The sequence below is a fragment of the Mya arenaria genome, chromosome 1 (genome assembly GCF_026914265.1).
Source record: "Mya arenaria isolate MELC-2E11 chromosome 1, ASM2691426v1".
Taxonomy (NCBI): Eukaryota; Metazoa; Mollusca; class Bivalvia; order Myida; family Myidae; genus Mya; species Mya arenaria.
The window spans coordinates 58,132,993-58,160,552 of NC_069122.1; the positions used below are offsets into that span (position 1 = coordinate 58,132,993).

Below are 27,560 nucleotides of genomic sequence, written 5' to 3' on the forward strand. Positions count from 1 at the left end.
GTTAAAACACCATTTGCAAAAAGGACCTTGAATTAATCTTTGGGGCTTATTAAATAATCCTTATGCATAATGATACAAATCAGCAAATGAATTACTAGTGAAAGTGACTGTGATACAATGCCAACTCTTAAGGAGTTCTCTAAAGATGCTTTCGCAGGAGGTTCCGGAACTAAAATTTGGAGGAGTCAAATCGCAAAACCACGAAGGGAAAGGGAAAGAGCAACTTTCAGGAGAAGGTGTTTAGTGGGAACGGGGGAGAAGGGGAAATGTAAAAATGTACCAGCAGATTTGAGATTTTGTATTCAAGGTTTCTTTTGTGTAGTATGTGGAGAACGATTTGGCAATGCACCAGATTGGATATATTGTATCCTGCAATATCTCTTAGAATCACATACTGCAGACACCACTCCATCACCCGAAAACAATCGTTAATACAAGAATATCCCAGCATCGAAGATGATAGTTAATCCAGCCATAGCAGGATGTGCCATTCGACTAGAAGAATGCCAGGACTCTAAAGATTTTACCCAGCCACTTCAATGAAATAGATCGGTACATAACAGCGACAATTGAACAGCGACGTTAACCAGAAGACAACCACTTCATTTCTTTTCTTCAAGGCCTCATTTCTGTTAAGCACATATTCTAAGGTGCTTAATTATTATGGTGCAATGGATTAAATCATGTCTGTTTTTTATTTTCATTAAACTGCTATTTTTAATAAATATGCATTAGACGCAGCCTGCGAAACCTATTCTCGTTAATCAGAGTGATGATGCTATGCGTATCACATACGTATGTTAGATTCATCACGATCGAACCTCTGATGAATGAGAAAAGTGAAACCCAGAACATCTGTATCTGTCTGTATCTGTATCTGTTCAAATACGTAGAAGGGCCACTTCTGGCATATATCTATGGGGGAGGGGGTGTTCTAGTCGCGCTGTGGGAGAGCTTTTTAAGTCCTCGACTGTAGATGCGCACACAACACTGTCTTCCAGGTGGTTTCAATTTACAAGTGTTTCCACAAAAAAATGAATGTTTATACTGTTCAGTGTGAGCAACGGGAATGTTATATGAACGTACATTATTGGAAACATGTCTATCTATTACATTAGAAGGTAAATAATCAGTGTATGCCTTTGCTTTTATGCAGCGTTTGTTTAATTGTTTAGTCAGGTAAAGGTCAGGGTCCACTGCCGGCACCATACCCCCTTACATCTTGTAGAGCATCGCCAGTCTGTTGAATACACCGTGTGGTCTTGTAGGTGGCTAAGTTCCAGTGTGCTAAGCATTTCTCTCACACAGCTTTTTTTCCCTTTTTTCTTGTAGCTGTTAAGGATGAAGTGTGCCCATAGGCGTTGATTTTTTTTAGTTTATCAATATCTTTCTTCAAGTATGGGTCCCATTTGATTGAGCCGTACTCTAATTGAGATCATACGAGTGCGATAAAGGCGGTTTTCCGGCATTCTAGTGGACAATGTTTGAAGTTACGACGAAGGAATCCAAGTGTAGAGTTTGCCTTTTTGCAGACGATTGCTATGTGGTTAGACCATGTTAAGTCATTTGATATAAGTGATCAAAGGAAAGGGTTTGAGTCCACGTGTTTCAGTATTGTATTGTCAAGTTCATCAAAGTGAGATGATTTACTTTTGACAATTAGAATATAACACTTTTTAGCATGCCCCATGTGGAGGCCCACATTTTTAGTTCTGATAGTGGTCTGATGTGTTCTTTATCTGTTGATACAGAAAACAATCATCTGCAAAGAGTCGAACCTGTGATTTGACGCTCAATGTCAGATCATTATTAATATGGCAGCGAAACATCAACGGTCCTAAGACTGTTCCTTGTGGTACTCCTGAGTCTACGTGTATGCTCCATGAGTTTTCACCTTCCATCACTACATTCATGGACCTGTCTTTCAAGACAGCTGACACCCACGCCAGAAGATGGCCTTTTATCCCGTAATGCGACATCTTCTGCAGTTTGCGATCATGGGGCACAGTATCGAAGGCCAAGCTAAAGTCAAGTATAGCTATGTCCAATTGATGTTTCTTTTCAAAGGAGTTCAGAAGGTCATGTAAGGTGACCATCAACTGAGTTTCAGTAGAGAATCCAGATCTAAAACCGTGGTTTATTGATGTTAAGACATTATGTTTTTCAGTGTTTCAGCAGGTGGCTACAGATAATATGTTCTAATATTTTGTAGGTTACCGATGTTAGGCTCACTGGTCGATGGTTCTCAGCTGTATGTTTATCGCCCTTCTTGAACACAGGGGTAATGTTTGCGTTTCTCCAGTCCAGGGGAAGCTCGCCGCTGTTTAAAGAGTGTTGGAATATCATGCTCAGGCCTGTTGACAGTTCATTTGCACAGTTATTTAATACTATATTAGGTATGTTGTCTGGTCCTATTACTTTTGATGTGGTAATATGTTCAAGTTGTTTCTTTACTCCTTTCGATGTTATCAAGAGGTGAGATACGTTGGGGTAGGAGTTCGGGTGTAGTTGTTTCATTGCTTTAAGTGAATACCTATTGGAACTGATCAATTAAATTTCTGCTTTCCCTGTGGCCTCGGATACAAGTTACCTTTCTTTTACAAAAGGGCTACACCAATGTTGTCTTGTTTCTTTGACTGTATATAACTCCAGAATGGTTTTGAGTTATTCTTATCCATTCCTTCTTGGGTGATCTTGTTCATATGACCCCATTCAGCCCTGCGCAACTCTCGCTTGTATTTATTTTGATACTGTCTAAACCAGCTCCATGATTCAGTTTTCTTAGCTTGTTCAAGGTATGATCTGGCCTTTTTTCAAGGATCTTTTAATATTTCGGTTAAGGCATGGTAAGTTCTTTTGATATTTATGTAATTAAGATGGTACATGTTTTTCAACACTTGTGTGGATGCTGTTTTTGAAGACAGACCAAAGTTCTTCAATATTTGTTTCACTATGCATTTTTTTCACTGGTAATGCAGTCCGAGTGGTGTTGGCAGTCGTCTAGAACTTGTCCCAATCCGCCTTGTTAAATTTTTAAAAAAGGCTTCGTGTTTGTAAAGTATGGTTTTATAATATAGGTGAATTTGGATTTAAGCGTAAAATTGATTAAATTTTCACTATCAAATATTAAACAGGGAGACCGTAAGAAAAATAACGTAATGGTATTTATGTGAACAGTACGATTTGGGTACGGGAATATGTAAACAATGTTACGGGATTTATATTTTACAAATACTCTCGTTTCGTAAACACTAATGATCATAACATTATTCGCTCAAAGATCATAATGTTTAAAAACTGTTGTCTGCAGCTTGAACTCTTAGAAAGGAGGTTAAAAACGACGTTCATGGCTGCTTACAGTGTTGACAATGTTGCGGAAAATCAACTCCAACATTCAGGCATATGAAGATTTCAATACTTTGATTCAAGCATGCTTGCTTTTGCCAATGTTTTAGCCAACCATATGGTGATTTCACTGAAAGATTAGTTCTGGGCGATGAAAAATAGCCTCTACAGTGGTTGAAGAATGTCAAGCTCAATGTTTGAGCTCACCATTTATAATTATTTTGTTGTGACAGACTGTCATTGAGTGATGTTAAAAAAGACTAATGCTTTAGATAACCATATACGTTTTAACAGCATTTAAAAGCCCAAATTTATGATAACTGCCACTCGGAAGAAAATTATTATCACTTAATTGTGATGAGAGTGGGTTTGTTTGCTTGTCTGTATGGGAAGTGTTTTAAAGTACTATGGGAAGGATCTATGCATTATTTGATCAGTCATTTGTAACCACGGTCCCCCCAGGTCTGGGTATAGTCGGGAAATTGGCCGTGTTTTAACTTTTAAGGTAGCTCCGCAGTGCCAAGTGAATGTGTTATGCACCAGTCAGTTGTATCCACAGCCCCACCAGGTCAGGTGGTATACTTTGATTCAAGCATGCTTGCTTTTGCCAATGTTTTAGCCAACCATATGGTGATTTCACTGAAAGATTAGTTCTGGGCGATGAAAAATAGCCTCTACAGTGGTTGAAGAATGTCAAGCTCAATGTTTGAGCTCACCATTTATAATTATTTTGTTGTGACAGACTGTCATTGAGTGATGTTAAAAAAGACTAATGCTTTAGATAACCATATACGTTTTAACAGCATTTAAAAGCCCAAATTTATGATAACTGCCACTCGGAAGAACCGTTTTGGAGATAAGGTACGGAAAATAAGAAGAAAACTTTTGCTGGGTTTAATTGTTGATATCTAGATATAACATACATGTATTCATTCAGTATAAGAAACAAAGTCTTTTGCTCATAATTAATTTCGCTCGATCCATGGAAAGGAATTGAATTATAACGTGCACAAGGTGAAAGGGCCCATTTCAAAACGTCTCCGGTATTGTACAGTATTTTAACTGTGGTCTTGAGCCATTAGCAACAACATTATAAATTGTCCTGATGAACAAGCCCCAATGTATATATGACTGCTTGTCAGTACATTTTTAAACATGCCCTGCTGTATAAAACCCAAAATTTGAGCAAGTCCGGAATGTAGCTACAATAATGAGATGATCAGGGATACTTTTTTTTATTATTTTGACATTTCTTATGTATCCCTGTAACGCTACAACTCTCTACCATTTAACAAAAGGCGAAATGATATACTGTAATTATATACATTGATGTTGAATAATAATGACAAAGTTGTTCAATTTTTATCCGACAGTGATCTGAACTGGATTAAATTTGTCATTAGAGTTGTTATTTTCACATTAATATATTATGGGTCACGAATACCGTTATACATGTACACAACCAGTCAGATTTGTCCCAGATTTACCGATATCGGGAAACTTGATAAACAATCGACACTTGTAAGTGTTTTATGATAACTTAACATGTTTTTGTGGCATACTGACATAACTTAATATATATGTGCAGGGCTTTTTCTATAGTACCCACGGGTCCGACTATCGGACCCATTCCCAAAGCTAAATAAAAGATATTTTTCCCAATTTTCAGAAAAAAATCCCAATCAAAATAAAATATTTTTTTGTTTTTTTGTTTTTTTTTGTTTTAGAAAGTCTTTTTACATGTACAGTACTGGATTATTATCAACATCATATCAATTATGTGATGTTTAGTTTTTTTGATAATTGAATTTGGAAATCATTCATTTTCATCACATTCAGATATCTGTATAAAATATTATCTGTCATGATCGATTTATTGCAATAGATATTTACACCCAAGGATTGATATTTCAGCCATTTTGGGTATTTTAAAGGGAAATAAACTAATATAAAACCATTTCCTAATTCGCTGGAGACTAGACAGCATTTTCTTTTAACTGTAAAATTTCCCAATTTCGGCATTTTCACGACGCAAAATTTCCCAAAATGTCTAGGGTCTTTTTCCCAAATTGGGCAGAAAAAGCCCTGATGTGTTTAAAAGTAGGCAATAATATTTTCGTAGAAATTTGAATTTATAACGGATATAATTTCAAAATTGTGGCCTCGAGGATTCTCTGTGCAAAGACCGCTTGCTACTTTTTTGCTGGGATGGTGGACGTCACGAGTCTGCCGTATTAAAAAAATCATCAAAAGACTCGTTGACGGCCATTTAGGTGGACTAGCCCGGAATGCATTTAACTAGTACAGGGCTTGCAGGTTTGAGATAATTTCAACCACTGTTTGAAGCCAGAAGTATTAAAACAGACATGAACCAATGTATGTGTCCTACAAGTATATAGGTACGATAAAGTACTTACAAGGTTTTGCATTAACTTTGACATGGTTATCGGCGACTGCCATACAGGAAGGGAATCAAACTATATCGCCACACTGGGGTGAACTGTTATATTTGTCTGGAAAAAGAATGAAAATGGCTTATAATGAACCACATATAAAACAATTTATTTATCAACATATTAACCATTATTTTATTAAACATAACAGGGTTAAAGCTTAAGAGTTATGGAAAGTGAGTGTTCAGTACTCTGCTTTTTTTGGTAGCACCCCTTTTCTTTAAAAATATATATCATTATTCCTCCCAGATATGAGCCAATTTCGATTTAGGTATGACTTGCAATGCTTGTGATATCTTTGAAATGCTAATTAAAATAAACCTTATCAACTGAATCATCAAAATCCAGGAAATGTAGATACAGAGTCGTTTGAAGAATATATGTGCCAAACATTATTTACCCCACCCACATATTGATACCACAATATGAACTTGTTCAATTTATCTCTTTAAAAACATTCAAAAAGTCACATTGTGTTTAAATTGGCGAATATCATATTCGGAAATAACAATTTGCATTAATAATATACCTGAAGTGACATGTTGCAGTTGCTCATCGATTTTTTTCTGAAATGTTGATCGCTGCTACGCTTTGACTCTGTGTACGGAAATAAACCGGAACTCATCATTGCAGCAAAGCATTATGGGTAACTGGAATAAGGACTATGGTCACAATACGGAATGTTCAGGGAAACTGATGGCAATGGTGGCGCTTAAATTGCTCAGTATCTGTATTTGTTGAATTACTAATTTAAATTGATATCAGTTTAGTCCAAATAGTTGTGTGTGGATGGAATTTTTTTTACGATTTTTGATATGCAGTACTAGGCAGATCCTTCACAAGGGTAGGGATTAGTAGAATCCTGTAATAAATGCCTATTATTTTAGACTAGACATCAATAAGGCCTTAAGAAATGTTGGAATAGGTAACATACCACTAATTATCAATATGTAGGTGCACTACATAAATGATAAAAGGGTGCAGGACGAAATGAACCATTTCACAAGTGAACCAGTTCCTAAGTGAACCATTTCAGGACAAAGTGAACCACATATGCATTATATAGTGGCTATTGTGTGATGGCACACTGCCTGAAAGGTGATAATAACTAGTAATTATCGCCATTTGAATGCAATTAGTCAACTTATTGTCACACTACTCATCGTCCTCGCTGCGTTTCTCTATTGATGCTGGGATGGGACCCATACCAATCAGGTGACTGGTTTCCCTCAGAAGTTGAGATGTTGTGAGGTTGTCTTCTTCATATGTGTCCCATTCTCAAAATGATATTATCTGACAGGAAATGTCTGTTATATTGACATAACACTTCATAATGCATAAGATACTGCACACTGCAGTCTCTTCATTCACGCATTTCTTATTTTATGTCATTAAAAGGATGTTCAGCTGATCAATTTATGTCAGAAAACACAAAATTACCTTTTTAACCTTTTCAAGAATACTTAATATAGTTCTGAATAAATGAGTAATAACTCAGTTATTACAACATGTTATCATTTTTATGACACAGGGTAAATTGTAACGAACATTTGGTATGCATAAGAAACATACATATGATATGCACACAAATTATCTTATTAAACATTGTGTTATGTGGGGCATATGAGTTATGCTGGCATATACATGTATTTATAATATAACCACCATATTAAAAATAGAAAATAAACGTTTATACACGTTTTATTCCCTTGATAACTATTCTACATCTGTGAACAAAACGCAATACAGCTTTACATTAACAAACAATGAACATACATGTAGTCATAAACTGTAAGTTCAACATATTATACAAGTAAATATATGCGATGTACAGATATTATTCACATCAAACGGATGAATTGAAAAGTTTTAAAATGCAATCCTAACGAATATTTCAAATGCAACATTGTGTTTCAAAGTTGGTCAAACAATTTTTCGACATGCTTGATATCATTTGGATCCATTATCAGCATGCGCTTGGATCGTTTTGCCAGGTGTAGGCGCCGACACTTTGCAGAGTAATTTTTATTGCTGTTTTCCACGCATATGACTTCAGATCTAGATGGCAAATGGTAAGACTTCTTATTCTGTTCCAGAAATGACACTTCTACAGTTTTGCCATCAGAATTTATATCGGTCACCTTACCGACTATATTGGACCCAGGAACTGGTCGCTCATCAAATTGTTGTGCGGGAATTGAAGATTCATTCTTATCCTCTGTAAGGTTGGCTGAGGTTGAGCATTCAGTCACTATTTTAGTTTTCAGTTCCATGTTCTCAACTTTCTATATATTACATGTGGACTTAGCGGAGACGATGCATAGTTTGCAATAACAGCTAATGTGTTACTTAAGGCCACGGTAGAATTGCCCCTTCCCTTGACTGTGTGTGGTTTCATAGTTCCAACAATTGGCTTTAATTAAAGTTTTGCTATTTCAATGACTAAATCTTGAAAACATTCAGTGGACACAAATATGATCTGTACTTTATTCATGGTGCAGTGCACCGATTGTGCCCATTCATAGAAGTCCAGTGGGTCTTGTATGGCAACCTTTCCCGTGCCATTCGTTTGACTGTCCTCCCTAGCCCATCAAAGAGGCTTTTGTTGTGGCCGGCTTCCCAATAATTCTATGTTGCTTATATGTCATAGATAACAGTGTGGGTGGCCATGGTGTGGAATACATTGTTCATGTACTGAGATGTAGAGCTGTCCATTCAGTAGTGGATGCATGTAGTTTCCTGGTTAAGCAGTTTTACTTCCGGGATCAATTTATCAATGAATGTTAATACGGTCCTAGCGTTATGACCTATTTCATCTGATATGACAACAACACTCTTATGGAGTAGTTCGTCAGAGCTTGTTGACTTGTTATATATTACTATAGGATGTAGGGTGACACTGGTTTGGTGCCAACTGGATTTCCTGAACGGCCTGGATGAGAAGTTTTCGCTGAAATCCATATGCACGATTTAATGATTCACCGGTGTGTTCTCCTTCAAGCGCTTCATTTCCTTGTATTGCTTCTTAATTCTCATGACATGCTTGTCAAATTCATCAACCTGTGCTGTGACAAACTCTGCTTTTGTCATCTCGGGAGTCCACTATTTTCATAACAAATTTCTTCTGTCCTTTCAATTCAGTCTGGGCACGCTTCCATTGGCTTACAATGATGATTTTGTCATTTGAGTACACTTATTATGCCCACCTTCGAAGAAGAGGGGCTTTATTGCTTTGCACATGTTGGTTGGACGGTTGGTCAGTCCATCCATTGGTCTGTCGGTAGACCAAAGCTTGTGATAGCCGAGTGATAACTTGACGATTCCTGGATCTATGGTCTTCAAACTTGACATGAAGGTTGAGTCTGACCAATAGATGATTGATTTCAGGGATAAAAAAAAGCTTGAAATACCATCCCTGCCGTTGTGAATTGGATAATAAAGATGCATATTTATCCGAATTGAATGTGCTTTTTGTTGTTGCGGTAAATCTACTTTCACTTCACACCCTTGTCCCAAGAAAAACTTAAAAACCACTGATGAGATTTCAATGACATTTGGAATAGAGGCAGAATATAGGCAAAATACACAAGTGCACAACCTGGATTTTTCAATATTTTTGCAAGGTATAAAATATTCCAACCTTAAAGTTTCCATATTAATGCCACAACCATTTTCAATGACCCTGTTGTGTGTCTGGTGTCATTTTTAAATTTTTAACTTTTAATTGATAACTGATGATTCATTCAATGATTGATTGATTGATTGATTGATTGATTGATTGATTGAATAGAAATGAAATTTACAATCAATGAACATCAAATGAGTAAGTGAATGAATGATAGATTAATTCACTGACTGACAGGATGAATGTGTGGTTGATAAATCAAATTGAAACTACATGTAGTATTATTGAAAAATAAATAAGTAGGTAATTGATGAAACTATTAATTCTTATTAATGAGAAGTAATTGAGTGATAAATTGAATCAGTTGATCAAATTTCATTGCATTGATTAAATGATCAAGTAATTGAATTAATGAATATAATTGTTCGATCAGATGAATGATTAATTAATCGACATTTTTTTTTTTTTTTAATGAACGATGATAAATTAGATGAGTGAAAAGACTAATGAGTAAATTATTAAATACAATATGTTGGAGATCTTTTGAGCACACCCTGTATTATAAATGATATAAAGAGATAGATCTGTGCTGCATTGCCATCATTAAGACATTCATTGCATTTGAAGTAGAATAGAGTAATTTGGATGGTGATATTTATATGGCTGTTAGTAAGACATGCTTATACAAACATTTGCAGCGCATTTTGATGGAATAAATTCTGCAAGATGCGCAAAATTTTGCATTTATATTATATATATGATTAATTTGTGTAGGTTTTTTAGCTGTCAGTACACTTTTGAGAATATTGTCTTGAAACTATCGGTGAAACCATGGATGCATGTGTGAATTGAGAACATGAGTAACTAAAACCTTATTAAATTACAGTTTTTTTACTTTACAGGACAGTTTACTCCACTTTGATCTTAGCCAGAAGGACGAGTTCACCTAGAAATATAAGAAGCCATGCTCCTACATTGTTAGAAGGGTGAGTTTTCAGTTGTACCAATTATTAAACACTAGGTCTATAATATGTATATTAGAATAAGCATTTCATTTCATAGTATGTTAGTTTGTTTTTTTAGCTGATTTGCCCAGGATATTATATAGGTTATGATACGCTGGGGTGCCGAGGATGAATAAAACTTACACATAATTGTAGAGCAGCATGAAATGTGTGTCACCCTAACCATTCAAACGTCAAAGTCACACTAGTGGTCGACGAAGAACAATTTTATAGTAATTATTAGTGTCAGTGTCTTCCAGCATGAAAGGGTGTGTCACTTATGATGAAGCATTGATGATTTCATATCGAAGGTCATGGTCACATACAATTTGTTTATTTTTTCTAGTCGTGTAATGAAACCCACATCACTCCATAAAAAAAGGTTGTTATTTTTATAATTACGGATTTTTTATGCGAAATGAATGGGGGCTGGGTGAAATTTTCCTTAAAGAGCAGAAGCACTATCTATATTCTAAATGTTCATTATTAAGTAATTATTTAAGAGCATATATATGCATGTCTTTTATTAAAGTTTCCTTTATTCATGCCTATTTAATGCATTTTTCTGATTAGGTAATTATACCCTTAACATGAAGTGGGGTCTATATATGTATCATGCACATCATCACTTCTGTCTATCACGCTTTTGTGTCCAGTCCATAACTTAGGCATTCTGATGATGGATTTCGATATAATAATATGGCAGAAGTGCCCACCATTGTTGCGCCCAAGTCCCAGGTCCCTAGCTGGATGGTTCACTCAGCTTCCCGCCTAAGATAATGATGTGTTACAGTCAAGACCCGGGTAGGTTTAAGGTCAAGGTCACTGCACACCTTAGAATGTTATCAGTTCAACTACACAATCTTTACAAATGGTAATGGTTTGTTATTGGTACATAACTTTGTAATTTATATTGGGATTTTGAAATAATTTGGCATTTGTGACCACCATATTAAGATTATGACTTGTCATGGACACACCCAGGTCCCTAGTATGTGACCTATGGCCATTGCATATAATTAGAGTTGTTCGTCCTTGAATTTTGTTTTTGCTTTCTTGGCTATTTTGTAGTTTGTGGAGCAAAAGTTTCTGATATAACATTACCACCATGTTGGTCGTCACAAGTGTATTTTTCATAATTGAGGCCTCACCAAATTAATGTTTATTTCCTCGGATTTTTGCCAAAAATAAATTGGAGCGAGCGAGCGAGCGAAAAAAAAAATTTTTTTTGTCAGTTTTCATAAAAACCGAAGCGAGCGATCGATCGAAGAGTGAAAAATATATTTTTCCTTATATTCAATATAAATAAGAAAGATTGTTCAAAATACAGTGAAACTGCGTTCCCTCAAACAAGCGGTCGCTCGAGAACCGGCGTTCCCTCGAGGTCGGAGCTTGGTCCCGAACTTTTTTCCTTCTATTTTCATATAAAATATACCCACGCTGCCTCGAAACCTAATTATGTCGAGCAGTCGAGCAATATCCTCAGTCCCAAGTACACAAATCGTGCACAAAACCTTATGGCTCCCTCGAGGTCATAATTTCACACTTTTTCCCGAACGCGTGTTCCAAAATAAACAAACAATAGCCAGGTGTTAAAATTTTCGCAAGTTGTAAAAATTGCAATGACAGTTAAAAGGCAATTTGATAAGGTGTGAAAAACCGTTTATCACTGTTAACGCATGACCGATATTAGTTGATATGGGCATTAGAGATGATAATTATGACAAGTTAATGACGAGAAGTTAATTGTGAAAAATTTAAATGAGTAATAAAAATATTATTAAAACACTACCATATCGATCCAACATCGGAATCTCTGAAAAGAATTCCTTCTTGTCACTTAGCTTTGCAATATGGCAAATGAGAAAGAACTTACAAATTGTCGAACACCTGAGCAATCTAGTGAAGGACACATGACTGGGGGGATAGCTAGATCGGGTTCCTTACTTTCAAAATGTCACACCCAAATGAAAGAAAATAATTGTCAAACACCTGAGAAATCTAATGAAGGACCCATTACTTATACCAAGACACCAACACTCACGTGTCTTACAGGAAAGAATCGGTGTCTTAGTAAACAGTCTGTTTGACGACTTCAAACTTAAAATACACTGAAAGATATTTCATATCAAACTGGAAAATTGAAAATCGGGTCGCTCGAAACACCGGTTCCCTCGAGGTTTTGTCTCGGTCCCTGGCGACCTCGAGCGATCGCAGTTTTACTGTAATTGCCCGCTGGGGACTTTGACTTTTGGTCATTCAAAACTCGGGTAAAATACCCGACCTGCAGGGACACACTGCTGGTAAAATCCCTGCCAAATGGCCCCGCAACCCCGAATACCTATGTGAGGCCCATTCCCGACTATTTTCAATATGAAGACAAAACCACATTCACTAGGCACTGCGGGGCCACCTGAAAGGTAAAAACACAGTCCATTGCCTCTGCTGTCCCCGGTATACCCCTGGAACAAAGGCAAGGGGTGGGCGGGGCAGTGGTTCAGGTTACAATTAACAAGTGCATTACAATCCCGGATTATGCTGCAAATAAAAACAAAATATAAGGTGATAAACTTAGGCTAACTTATGTTGAGGTATATCCAGACCAGTGTTTATATCGCTATTTGTGAAAAGATATTTGTTCAAAACTGTTGTTTTGTCAGAATTTGATCAAAAATGAGCTTGATACATCAATTTGGACCAAAAAATGACTCATGTTCCAGTTAAGTTGACCTGTCATCTTCAGCATCGTCGTAACGAGGTAAAATTTTCGTCCCTTGTATTATGACTTGAATAAAATAGTACTAAGTTGATCATTCCGATTTCCATTCAAAACGAGTCACTAATTACACAATATAATCGCTACCAGATACACATGCTTTCTTGCATAATGATTGCTTTAAATAATGATCCTTTAGTGCATGAGACGATCAACAATGACTTCAAGCATGCTCAAAACATATTTATTGTCAAAAATAAGATTTAATTTCCAAATTTCGAGCCACATTGTTTATACTGGAAGCTGCCCTTTTGATTGAATTTATTGAAACCCTTGCTAAACCGATCGATATACAGTATAAAAACACTACGCATCAGTAACTTTCCTTTACAAAAACACGAAAACTAGTGTAGAAAAATTATACTTGATTATTTTTAGCCCTTTAATAAATTATTACCTGAAAAAAATCTGCTTGGCAATCAAAATGGAGGTGCGGGCGCACAAATTTTTGGCCAATCTCGTTTTCATTAACCCTGGCCAACTCTTTTTTGAGTTATGTGTCCTTGAACGTCAGTTCAACACCTTGGTTAAATCAAAGATTTAAGATTTATCTTGTGGCAAATAAACATTATTGCCTTGATATAATCTTAAAACTTATATTATGATTTTTAGCTCGACTATTCGAAGAATAAGGAGAGCTATCCTAGTCACCCGAGCGTCGGCGTCGGCGTAAACACTTATGTTAAAGTTTGCGTACCACCTCAAATATTTTCAAAGTCCATTGACATCTGGCTTTGAAACTTTGCATACTTGTTCACCATCATGCCTCCAACCTGTACACAGGAGGAGGTAAATCTTTCAAGCATTTTGACAAAATTATGCCTCTTTCTACGTAGAATTTACGTTAAAGTTTGCGTACCACCTCAAATATTTTCAAAGTCCATTGACATCTGGCTTTGAAACTTTGCACGCTTGTTCATCATCATGCCCCCAGCCTGTACACAGGAGGAAGTAACTTTATCAAGCATTTTGACAAAATAATGTCTGTTTTTGGACTTAAAATTTACGTTAAAGTTTGCGTACCACCACAAATATTTTCAAAGTCCAATTACATCTGGCTTTGAAACTTAGCACGCTTGTTCACCATCATGCTCCCAACCTGTACACAGGAGGAGGTAACTCTATCAAGCATTTTGACAAAATAATGCCCCTTTTTCGACTTAGAATTTACGTTAAAGTTTGCGTACCACCTCAATTATTTTCAAATTCAATTTATGTAAATATTTCAGCACATCATGTAATGCATTGAAATCTAATCCAACAGTGATCCATGCATGTTTCGCCAAAACTTTTCAATCCATCAACACCGAAAAGCAGCGGAATAGTCGAGCGCGCTGTCTCTGTGACGGCTCTTGTTATTACACACCTGAAAGGCAGCATATATAGTAATCAAACTGTCTGTCTGTCCGCACCAACATCTAGGGTTCATTAGCTTTACTGACTGAGGGTTATGGGCTTTTTTATACAGTTTTCTACATGACAAAATAATAAAAATACTGGTTAAGAGCTATTTTCTAAAAATTGAAAAATCTCATCCACCATAAATGTTGCTGCATCCTTTCATCCATCCCTCCGTTTGTCCCCTGGGTTTCCGATCAATAACTGAAGAACACTTAGGCCCAGAGACCTCAAACTTGGTAGGCAGGTAAATACCATTGATTTTGAGGTCAGTAGGTCAATGTCAAGGTCATGGTGACCTCGAGCTGAAAATCCATTTCTGATGAACAACTGAAGAATGCTTAGGCCCAGAGATAAGTCGACATCTTTTCCATCTTGCAGTGACTTATCACTTCCATTAACTTTGCTATTGAAAAATGTTGCATATCAATCTTTGCAAACATCATTAGAAGGTAGGGAAAGTGAAAATATGTTACATACTCAAGGCTGTGTAGACACATACAGGCCCAAATACTAATGGCTATTTGTCCAACAAGGCCTTTTGGGTGCATTTGGCACGTTCCTGTGACATCTCTTGTTATTTCAATATTTGAATAAGTCAATCAATATTATATTGAAAAAGCAGCAGAAGTCTCCTCACTTCCATACATGCCATATCCCCCGGCGAGGGGAAAAATCCCCCGAAATTTCGATCCATCCCCCGGTCTCCCGGTGGGAGATAAAAATCCCCCGGAATTAAAAAAAAAAATTTTTTTTTTTTTTTTTTTTTTTTTTTTTTTAGATATTTTACATCAGGCAATAATGACAAAGTGAAACCACAGTATGTGAGTGTAACTGAATGTACAAATCCACAAGGGTGAAATGCCAGAAGGAAACTTTTACAACAAGTGATCAATTACTTTGTAGTAATTATCAAAGGCAAAGAAATATTACTATTTTGGAAGGAAGAAATTAATAATATTAATTCTATTCTCTTATTGTCTGAAAGTCATCAAAGCTGATAGAATTAAGCACAATTTTTTAAAAGGCTTTGGAGGAAGGTAAATTTAATTTGATTCTCTCAAAAACATATTTTTGCAATGACATATTTTGTTCTGCAAGTGCATTACAGTATGACATGACAGTGTATCATAAGAATATGATAAATCATGACATAAAATAATTCAGTATAATGAAAAAGTTAGGAGGTTTTCAAAGCAAACTATATGTGAATACATTTTTTCGTACTTGCGTCTAAAAATACTTTAATATTTCGCCAACTTAGACCTGCTAAAAAAATCCCCCTGAATACAACCAAAATCCGCCTGAATTTTCAGCCTTTTGAACAAATCCCCCTGAATGGTCTCCAGAAAATATGGCATGTATGCACTTCTGTGAAAGCTCTAATTTTCTGCAATGTTGAATTCATATGTAACAAAATTATAGTGAAGAATATATATAAGCTTTTTGAAATCAAAAATTATTCATTTTTTTTAGAAATTAAAATATTTTCTCACATGAAGAACTTAAATGTACTTAAACAATGTGATTATTGTGGTCTGTAAGTCATTTGCATTACAGTGATGAAATGAATATATTTTGTTCATAGTCTATTTATTTAGTATACGTTTGCCTTTTAGCTGATTGTATTACGCAGGAATTTTATATTAGTCCAAAATGGCGACCAGCTTTGAGAACGAGGCGACAGAAAAATCATAATAGTTTTCCTTTTGCATCATTTAAAAGTAAGGGTTTAAAAGCTAGTATTTGGATAGTACTTGAAAACAGATAGTTCGGCTTTATGATATTGCTATTTTGATATCTGGTTTCAATAAAGTACTTCATATTTTGATTGAAGCTTTTAGGTTTGTCATCGACTGTCAAATAATCTGTTTTAAAGTTGATTTTTCAAGAAAAGTTTAACAATTGTATTTTAGCCAAATAAATCAGCATTCTTCATGTTAATTCAAAATTATTGCAGTTTCATATGAACTTTTTTGATTAGTAAGCAAAATTTCATCCATATTTTGTGGTTTGTTAATTTCTATTATGCATATTTAAATATAGATTGTGACTCAGCAGTAATAACATTTTTTTCTTCAATACTGTACAATCTGTATGATTATGTCTAATATATTTATAAGAAGCTTTTCCTTTTCCTAAATAATAGAGAATAATAATAAAAGTTATTGATTTTTCTTAGAAAAATGCCATTGGTAAAATTTGATGTAATTCAGTGTTTTTTTGGTGCAATTTACTGCCCTCTATTAAAAGGCTGTTTCCCCTAGCGAAAAATTGTTCATTTTTTTGCAAAAATTCATTTAAATTTCTCAATTAATTGAATAAAGATCATGTGAATGAATAAAAAAGCAATGAATGTATTGAAAAATGAACAAATCTTGACAAGACTTGCTCTTTTATAGCATAATGAATGCATAAAAAGTAAAAACATGTACATTTGCTGTTTTATCATGATTTTGTATTTTTCCCAAAGTAAAAAACAAACAAACTGAATTTGGAAGGAAAAAGTGGTGAATATAATTCCAAAAGAAATCACTCAAACCATACTGGTATCTGTAATCTCTTTACCCGAAAAGGAAACTTTGACTTTCATAAACATGTAAATACAAACACCACATGATAAGAAATGGGTCCTGTTGTTAATTTTTGAATGATCTTACACACGGGCTGTAAACCATTTTGCTTCATTGGCCGCTCTCAAAGCTTGATGAAACCTATATTCAGTGTGTGTATACCACGTGATAAATTATGTCATATATGCTACGCCGGAAGGCAACATTTTGCTTGAAATAAAGACTTAAATCAAAGATTACTTTTCTTTTACTACACCATAAAGGGCAATCTATGCCGCTTAAAGAGCCCCACTTTCGTTTTATTACCAAAGTTTGATAAGGTGATTAGTTTCATCAAACACTTCAACAAACCAGTTTTCCAAAAAAATGTTTTGACAGTGCTCTGTCAGACGGCGGTTTTGTGAAAATTTCGGTTAAAGACCGAATGCGGGGCTCTGTTAGCAGTGCAGACCGGGCTTTGTTTCATTTAAAATGGTGAAGAAATAAAGTAAAGTAAAGTTATCTTTGGTTAAAGTCTTTATTGATAGGCAAATAGTGCCTTCCAATGTAGCATTTGTGATGCAATTTTTCACGTGGTATACACACGCTGATATTGGTATGAGTCAGAGAGAGGGCCCTTAAAGTTAAAAATAATAAAATGCCTTAGTTATAATGCTGCTGTGATCCTTTTGTTTAGAATAATTCATGTATGCCAGTCTATATGTTTTCAGAGTGACAGCTTGCCGTCAGGCCTTGTGTTGACATAATGACAGAAGAAGATTCAGAAGGTAGTATTATACATTTTAGGTTATCGTAAACAAGCCTTTTTAAAAAAAAATTCAAGGCTATAAAGAGAACTCAAGTCTTTTTCTTTTGTATTAGACTGTAAATTAAAATTTTGGTATTAAATAGCAGAAACATGTTTTTCTTCAGGTTGACATGTCTTGTGAAATATGCTTTACTAATGATTATACTTCCATACATATTTCTTACACCAGGGGATTTTTTCGCAGCAAAATTTAGTGTAATATCTACATTTATAATAAAGAAAAAATACAGAAACAAACTCTTATTACAATAATATTAAGACTTAGTCATCATGTTCCTTCATGGAATTTTACACTTATAATAATATGGATGCTTTCCACTGTTGACCTTGAGCTTGTAAAAAAAAGGGATATGGATCACCCAGTGGGGGACCAGGGGATGGGTTGGAATTCTGGGGGAATTTTCCTCCCGCTTAAGGATAAAAAAGGATATGGCTTGTATGCATGACATTTTTTCTTTTAATTTACATACTAAACTAGTGTGAAAACTCTTGTAACAAAGACTGCAGCTAAAATATGCTTTTCTTTATGTTTCTATTTTCAGCCATGTCCACCAGTAGTTTGCCTAATTTCAAATCGCTGGGGATGGATTATATGGATGATGATATCTTTGCCTCTCATAATGACATTGCCTGTTCTTCAAGGATGGAGCAAATGCCTTATTTGGAAGAACTGCAAGGTCACAAAACAGTTGTGTTGTCTGGGTAAGCTTTAACAGACCTGCTTTAAATTAGGGATGGCAACGAGTAGTATAATTGCTCTTCGAGTACTCTGTAAATCTTCTGATCAAGTACATGGGTACTCTATTATCGGTACTCAAAAAACATGAATAGGTTTTTGGGAAAGACAAGTTCGTGTATGTATCGTGCATGTACTCAGGAACTCGGAAGATAGATCGAGTACTTGAGTTCTCAGGTACTCCTTGCCATCCCAACTTTAAATATTAGTTTTTTCAGGTCTTGTTCTCACTTAAACTAATGTTTCAACATTAAAGGGACTCGCTCATGGTTTGTTTAATGCACTATGTTTATTATGAAATAAAGTCTGGCAAATCATAAGAAATGTTAAAACTAACATACTGAAACCCAGACTCTTCATCAAATTTTGATATGTGCTCAAATATTGTATTTGAAGACCACAATTTTCAATAGCCTTAAGATGGGTTTCAGCATTTGTTGTTGAGTGATTAGTTGATTGACATTATCACATGATGTTATAAATGTATTGTTAAAAGGTCAATATATCCATCTCTGTTGTATAAGTCATGGTGGCCTAGTGATTAAGACGTTAGTTTTCTTATTCTTGATTTTACTGGAGTTCAGGTTTGCAACCCACTTAAACCACAATATTTTTTTATACTTGTATGTTTTTCTGCAATATGGACAGCATAGAGTAAAATAACGATAAAAGATGTGTTTTTGGATGCATGAATAAGAAAACAATTTTTTTATCCAAAATATAAGCGAGTCACTTTAAAGGGGCTGATTATAGGTCCATTCATAGATTGATGCATTTTTATCATTTTTTTAAATTTTAATGCATTATTATGTTTAACTCATTTGACATTTAGAACTTAAACTCTAACAAAACATATGACTTGTGTACAGATAAAAAATGAAGCCTTTATAAATGTTTTTTTCAGTTAATGGTCCACAAATTGCCCAGTTTCAATTTTTTTTTTTTTATCCGTTCACTTTAGACTCAACTGTTACAGGAGGAGGTCATGCTCCTTTATGAGACTTACCCAGTCATTAAGTCAAATCACTTTGAATAAACAAGGAACCCTAGGGACTTATGTTTTAGTGTAAAAGATCCACTTCCCATTTCAGAACAGTCACACACTTTAAAGACTTTAATGAAGATGCGAGGCAACTACTAAAAAATGGACCTTTTGAAGGACCTAAAGGTGTCTTTAAGGTAAGTTATTCAAAATCATTTTTTGTTGAAATAAAGAGTGAGTCTTCAAACTTTTCAGCAGTAGTTAAGAGACTAACCTTTATGCAGGCTGTGGATGGAAAAGTAGGTATGTGAAATTATTTTTGTTGAGGTATAGGGAACAGTTTTAAGAACTTTTTTTGGCACATTTAAGTGCATTCCTAGTTCGCCAATTTCAAATAGAAAAAAAGTTGCCTTTCTTTGTTAAAAATTTGTCCTCCGATAGAATGATATAGGAGTTGCGTTCATCATGTCATGACTTGATGGTATGATAATTGTTGTGTTAAATGTAGCTCCAAAAGTATTGCACAGACATAAAACTTCATACATGAGCTGTTATGCACCTGCCTTTGTTGTTGCCTTTCACTTGGGTTATGGCCCTTGTCTTGGTAAATATTAGTCTGAAAACTTTGTGTCGCATGTAGCTCCATAAGTATTGCATTAGAATTTACTAGGTAAAAATACATCAAACATGATTATTTCATGGACAGCAACAGGGCTGGTTTTTGCTTTTTCATAGTCTGGTTTAGCCAGTATTTATTTCAGAAAGTAATAATAACGAAAGAAAATATAAAATAAAGAACAATGCTAACAAAAGTAAACATGCTAGAGAAATTAGATGTATCCAGAATCATTGGTTTCTTCTGCTAAACCAACTTGGAATAAAACAAATCCGGATTACAACAATATATATATGTGTTTTTTTAAATCAAAGGAATGTTGATTTTCCTTGAAATGAAAGTTTCATTCAGATAACTTATTTAGAATCAGATATCACTGAATATATTAAAAGTGTTTGTATTACAGAAATTGGACAAGTTTCCCATAGTTATTTCAACTGAAACCTCAAACTACATTGAGAATGAACACTACCAGGTTATCAGAAAAATTGATAGAACAATGATGGAAACTTGTTCTGACAATCGTTCCCAACAAAAGTTCACTAGGCAAAGGGTAAGTTAGTTTTATAAGCTCATCTGTAGTGCAAAGAAAATAGTTGATGAATTGTCATTGCCTTGGTGTTGTTGTCAGGGGCCATGTTGGCGGTGCAGTGGCAAAACTTGAACCTGAAGTTAGTCATACCTCAAAATATGTTCAAGATATTCAAATGAAGCTTTGTACACATGTTGCCAGAGGCAATATGCATGTGTACAGTGGCAGTAATAATTGTTGAATATGCCCTTTTTCCACTGAAAAATAACATTCACAGCCAAGCCCTCTTTTTTATCAAATGTTTCAGGGTTCGAATTTAATTTTTTTTTGATACTCACATTTTTTTGCAAGTACTTAAATTTTCAACTCGCAAAACCAGACACTCACTCGCATTTTTAGGGCAAACCTTTGTGTTTGCTAGGAAAAGGTATATATTTAAGGATTAAAATTTGACATGTTGCATTATATTGGGGTATGGTATGCAATGGGGCTGAAAACACCCATTGTATGCAATAATACGTATTATTGCATAAAATGTGTGTTTTTGGTCCGTTATCGTGGTGTTTAATATAAGTATTAAAATTCGACATGTTGCATTTTATTGGGGTATGGTATGCAATGGCGCAGTTCAAAATGTTGGTGGAGTCCCAAAATGGGTGGAGTCCTTTGGACTGCGCCATTGCATACCACATGAAAAAATGTTGAAAAGTATGGTTCTTATAAAGGATACCAAGTTTAATTTGAAAGAAATGAGCTTAAAACCTGGTATTTCTACATTATGAGACTATAGTAGACCACAGAAAATCTTTAAGCATTTACCAATGATATTTATATTTTTGCACTTTCTGCTATTAAATGCACAGTTACAATCTTGTTATCAGAAATTAATATTTTCCATAAATGCATTAATTATTTAGTATAAAGTAGTTAAATGTTATCACTCAAAATATATGTTTTTTATATATGTGTATGTATTGATTTTGAATAAGAGTGTCACTTTAAGCCAATTATAATCGCGATCTATAGACAATATTTCTTTGTTTCAAATTACAGATAAAAAAAAAAGAATTTGGCAGTGACACACTGGAAGCCATTCTGTCAATGCAAGGGACATGCAAAGAAATTCCCGAGCTTTTGGGCATAATGACAAGTCAGGATTGGGTGGAACTGTTTTGGAATTTCGAAGGTATATTTTTTACCAGATTAAATCTTACTATAAGGAACTAAACACCAGATGGTCCCAAAAATAGGCAAATATAGTATCTCCTCAAAACAAGCCTAGGAAAATCAATATGAGCTTAGATGAGGCTGATAATACATCATTTTACTTGATTAAAAGAATACTTTGTTGCTGTCTCATCTGAGTTTACCCATTTAAAAATAGCACATAATGGTTTCCCAGTTTAAAGAGTATATTTGGGATGTGAAAGTCACATGGTAAGTATAGTTACTTACATATACTGACATTTTTTAAATTAACTGTGGTAGATAAATCCAGTAAAATTTAAATCAGAAAAATACACAAAGACACATGTAAGTGTCATAAGTGATGTGATACATCAGTTAGTTAGATTAAATGCCTTGTACACAACGATATCAATTTTTTTTTGCCTATTCTTTTTTTTCTTGCAATGGTATCATCTGGTGTCTAGTCCCTTTAAGGTGATAAGACCTTTTTCTTTGTAAATGCAGAAAGATAAAATTTACATTACTCACAAAAAGTGCCTGATTAACCTAAATAATAGCTTTTGTTTTGATAAAATGGATATGAAACCAGTGGTATGGTTTGACAGATAGGCCTTTATAGATTGCACATTGGCAGTTCAAGGTATGGAAACAAACATTGAAGGTTAAGCCCTTCTAGTGAATGTATTTTTTTCGTGCCCGTGGGTGGTTAGTGAGACATAACGGACAAAATGGCAGTATATATATCTGTTACAGCATGTCCATCCGTCCGGACTAAACCTGTATCTTGACGAAAGAACCATTATAAGATTTTCAAGAAACTTTTGCCAAGAACATTATTAGATAGAATCTTATTAAACTTCAAACAATGGAAACCCTCAATGAGAGGAAAGACTGTGTACAAAAACCATAATACATCATGTCATTTAATAAGAGAGAAATTGCCCTTTTGTAGCTCACCTAAGCACATAGTGCTCAACGGTAAGCTATTGGGATAGGGGACTGTCAGTCTTCCTCCGTCATCTGTCTGTTGTCACTATTTTAATCCCCCGTCACAAAGTGGGGAGGGGATTATAGGAATGCACATCGTCCATCTGTCAGTCTGTCCGTTCGTCCATCCGTCCGTCTGTCTGTCTGTAACATTTCATGTCCGGGCTATAACTTACTTATGCATTGATGGATTACCATATTACTTGTTACAAATGTTGTCCTCATTAAGACATTGTGCAGTGACCTTGACCTGGATCCATACCTCAAAGGTCAAGGTCACATGAGACATTTAAAGGTCAGAGTACACATGCTCGTTTCCGCGCTATAACTTAATTATGCATTTATGGATTACCATATTACTTGGTACAAATGTTGTCCTCTTGAGACAATGTGCTGTGACCATTACTCGGGTCCATACCACAAAGGTCAAGGTCACATGAGACATTTAAAAGTCAGAGTACACATGCCATGTCCAACTTATAGCTTACTTTTGCATTGATGGATTACCGTATTACTTGGTACAAATGTTGTCCTTATTGAGACGATGTGCAGTGACCTTGACCCAGGTCAATAACTCAAAGGTGAAGGCCACATCTGACATGAAAAGGTCCTAGTATATGTGCTTGTGTCCAGGCTTTTTACATTTAGCAGTGTAGACATGTCAATTCATACTGGATTTATTGACCTCATACATTTCATGTACTTTAAGCAAAAATAACTGAATTTGATCCAAGAACTCGAACCAATTTCAATTTGTGCAAGTAATCCATCATGAAGCTTCAGGTCCATATTATGACAATGCTAGATAGAGGATAAGATATAAATGTTAAATGAAAGTGTTGAACAAGTTGCACATATTGATACTTAAAATATATTTAAAAAACAATGGAGACAAATGTGATAATATATTTATAACATGTGTTTACTCTGCAAAAGCAGTAAAACAATAAACAATATACATGTAGATGTATCACTTTATCGGAAATACTTAAAGCTTGCTATTTCATCTATGTTATAAATCAAGGGCTCATTTTCCTTTTTTTTTAGCCAAAATAACCTTGACATTGATCTTACCTACACTACACACAATATGAATAACTTTAACACATACCCTTTTATAATATGTTCAAATATCCAAGAATATTAAAGGTTTCAACTTGTATTTTCTATATTCCCACTCTTGAACAGTGGTTGTGTACAAATTTGGTCAGATTCAACCTACCAGTCAGGTTGCGAGAAAAAGAAAATATACTGAAAAAAAGGCGGAGGATATAGCTGTCCTTTGGACTGCCTTGTCCTTCAAACAACTCCTCTTGGACCACCATTCACAGGAATGTGCTTTGGATGGTCCTCTGCCGTATTCCTTTGACAGAAATGGTTCCATGTAGAACTGGTTGCCTTGTAACCAAAGGAAAAACTTAAAAATCTACTCCTCATACACCTTTGGATAGATTTCAAAATAGTTTTACAGAGTGATCCGCTCAAATCTTCATGATACTTATCAGAATATTTTGCCTTGATGAAATTAGCTTAAAACAAGGTCATATGGGGTTAAAAAAACTAGATCAATAGGTCAAATATTAGAAGAAACCTTGTTAACACTCGGGAGGCTATAGTTTTGCAATATTACTTGTCCAATCTGGCATTGATGAAATATTATATTAGTTTAAAACTTGGTAATATGGGGTCCAAAACTCGGTTACTAGGTCAAATCTAAATGCTACACCATATATAATAATCTTTTTTTTTCAAGCAGCTGCAAACAAACTTTCATCTCAAATCCAAATGTTCATAAGAGTCCATCACTAAACATTTTTTTATGTTTCAGTGGAAATATTTTCTCAACACTTGATTTCCATTCCCTCTACTTTGCCTAATCAGGTGGTGGTATTAATTCAAAGAATTTGCTTGTTATTTTCAGGTGTAACTGTTGCAGAATTGAAAAGCTCACACATGCCAGGAAAGCTTTCTGACAAAGAAAATGTTGATTTTTTAAAGCAGTGTTTACGGTTTGGAAGTGAGTTAGAACGGAAAGGAATATGCTTCCAGTATATCAATCGTAAGTCATTCAGATTGTTATGCAGTATGGTACAAGTGATCATCATGCATTGTATTAGTGCCTGAAATTTTATTTGGGAGAGACGGCAAAACATGAGTTATGTGCCCTTTACCTTTATTTCTGCTTGTTTGTTTTTCAAATCTTTGGCATTGATGTCATGCAATATTTTAAACTTGGCCATAACTCCAAATATGTCAATATCTTCAAATGAAACTTGGTACAGTTCATGCTTCCGCAGACAGACAATATACTCAAGTATAACAATGTCCATAGCACTGCCTTTAGTAATTGTTGCGTTATGCCCCCTTGTTCAACTAAGAAAAAGCACAGCAGCTTTAGGGATAGCTTTGATGCGTTCTTGCTCAGCTATCCACTATCAACCTGGATTAAATTGTACCATTGGGAAATGGCTTCAACTTGCACTACTAGGCATCATCTGACCATTTGTTTCTCAAATGGCATTACGTTTTCTACTGGACTTGTTGCATTAACACTGTGCCTCTTTTAAGTTTGTTTCAAATTATGATTGTTTCAATTATAGTCATTCTCTTAATGTTGAATTTGAAAGGAAAGCATTAATGTTCATTTTTTATGTGTTTTTTCAGCGTGGTCAGTGTTTGTGGCAGAAAATGGTTCTCAGCTAAAGTTTGTGGATTTCTCCCTTGCTATATTTGCTGGAAACAAGATACCTTCCGATGAATGGTACAAGAAGAAGCTCATCAGATTTCCAGAGTGTTCCTCACCTGAAATCTGTCGTTTCATACAGTCGCAAATAAATAGGTAAGCTGAGTATCTTATGAATGTTCCAGAACCCAATCTTATTGAATAATAAAACTTGTGTACCTTTTCTTCCTGTTCTGTCATGTATTATTGTTTTCTTTAAGAAAAACATATTTTACTTATTGTTACTTTCTTGACTGCAAATTGCTGTCTGTTTTAAGACATATATTGCCATTTGATGATATATGAATCATATTTTAATCAAATATGAATTTTTTTAAGAAGGATTGGATTTTGCATTAATGGTCAGTCGATAATGGTTGTTACTAAAAGTAGAAAAATAGTTTCTTTTAACTGTTTTTAGTCCGTCGCATGAATACATGGATAGTAAATCAGATGTCTTCATGTTGGCTCTCCTATGGATATGTCTCTCTGCTGGAATGCATGCATCTCGAGACACGGATCGTTTTGAATTCATTATGAAGGTAAAATATATGAGCATGGTTGTTACAGGCCTTCCAGCGTTCCTACTTTTTCCTACTTTTCCTACTTTTTCCTACTGTTTAACAGCTTCCTACTTTTTCCTACTTTTTTCTAAAAAACTCTTACTATTCCTTCTTTTTTGAAAATAAAGTCCGCATAAATATTAAAGTTTGATCAATGTGCTAGTTTTATTTGCAGAAAATGAACAAAAGATGTCAAACTGGCTGGTTTCTGTTGTTGAAAGGTGTGGCAACATGTTCCAATTTGACATGCATCATCTTTTATAATACACAGTTCAGTAACAGAAACCGACCAAGCATCATTCACTAAAATATTCAATGTGGCATATAGAATGGTATGATTTTGCATTAAAAACATCTCCTCTAGGTAAGTTAATAACCATTAATTATTACATATTTAACCAAAAATATTCCTTCTTTTCCTACTTTTTTGTAAAAAATATTCCTACTATTTCCTTCTTTTCTGTCAAAAAACCTCCTTCTTTTTTCCTACTTTTTTGTTAGTGGCTGCTCGAAGGCCTGTTTTTATATATAAATGAAATTATTTATCTAACTGACTCTTTTATTTGTCACATGTGAAGCATGTCTGACTCACATAGTATAACTTTGTCAAGCATTGTCAATGTGTGACTTAAAGTTTTGCCAAGCTTTTTATACACATTTATCTTGGTCTGTAAATGACCCTTATATATTTCTAAGTCTGTTTGTCAAAGTACAAGTTTGAAATTAGTATCAAATTGGATTATCAATATGCCTATTATTATGCTCTCCGCAGGTCACTGTTACCTCCGTCCGTTTTCTGTCAGTTCTTCCATGTCTGCTTGTCTCACCCTTGTCCGAGGCAAAACTATTGATGGGATTTCAATGGAACTTAAATCATAGGCAAAGACCATTATGCACAAATGCTGTGTGCAAGGACTATGATTTTAACTTCAGTTATAGCTGAATTATCTCCCCCTTTTACCTTTTGTACCCTGCTAAAGGTGACAGGGATATAAAATGATAAGCCAATGTGTTTGTGTGCATCTCAAACATTTTGTTTGGTGCAAACTCCAAGTTTATGAGTTATTGAAATCAAGCTTTATATAAAGATAGAGGAAAAGTGCAAAACATTGGAACCAACACTCTGGCTGACATATGTTTTCTGAGTTATTGCCCTTTGTTTATTTGCATATTTGCATATTTTGTTTATGTATGGAGCATATCTCCAAAGGTCTGTGAGGTATTGACTTCAACATTAACATACACCTAGATT

At 34.9% G+C, this 27,560-nt stretch overlaps 1 protein-coding gene across 4 annotated transcripts in view; it reads left to right on the forward strand.

The window, feature by feature from the left end:
- Positions 1 to 3,342: 3,342 nt before the first annotated feature.
- LOC128235116 (uncharacterized) overlaps positions 3,343 to 27,560 on the forward strand; it is a 49,712-nt gene continuing 25,494 nt past the window's right edge. For 2 of the 4 annotated variants that reach the window (XM_052949856.1, XM_052949873.1), the window contains exons 1-10: positions 3,343 to 3,398; positions 10,326 to 10,409; positions 17,885 to 17,941; positions 18,525 to 18,684; positions 19,810 to 19,897; positions 20,723 to 20,869; positions 21,902 to 22,034; positions 24,945 to 25,082; positions 25,688 to 25,862; positions 26,167 to 26,287. In XM_052949856.1, coding sequence (XP_052805816.1) covers positions 17,920 to 17,941; positions 18,525 to 18,684; positions 19,810 to 19,897; positions 20,723 to 20,869; positions 21,902 to 22,034; positions 24,945 to 25,082; positions 25,688 to 25,862; positions 26,167 to 26,287 — 984 coding nt within the window. In that variant the 5' untranslated portion in view covers positions 3,343 to 3,398; positions 10,326 to 10,409; positions 17,885 to 17,919. Of the gene's footprint in view, positions 3,399 to 3,459; positions 4,207 to 10,325; positions 10,410 to 16,259; positions 16,326 to 17,884; positions 17,942 to 18,524; positions 18,685 to 19,809; positions 19,898 to 20,722; positions 20,870 to 21,901; positions 22,035 to 24,944; positions 25,083 to 25,687; positions 25,863 to 26,166; positions 26,288 to 27,560 lie in introns of those variants that run through there. The other 2 variants (XM_052949866.1, XM_052949870.1) reach the window with 2 other exon arrangements.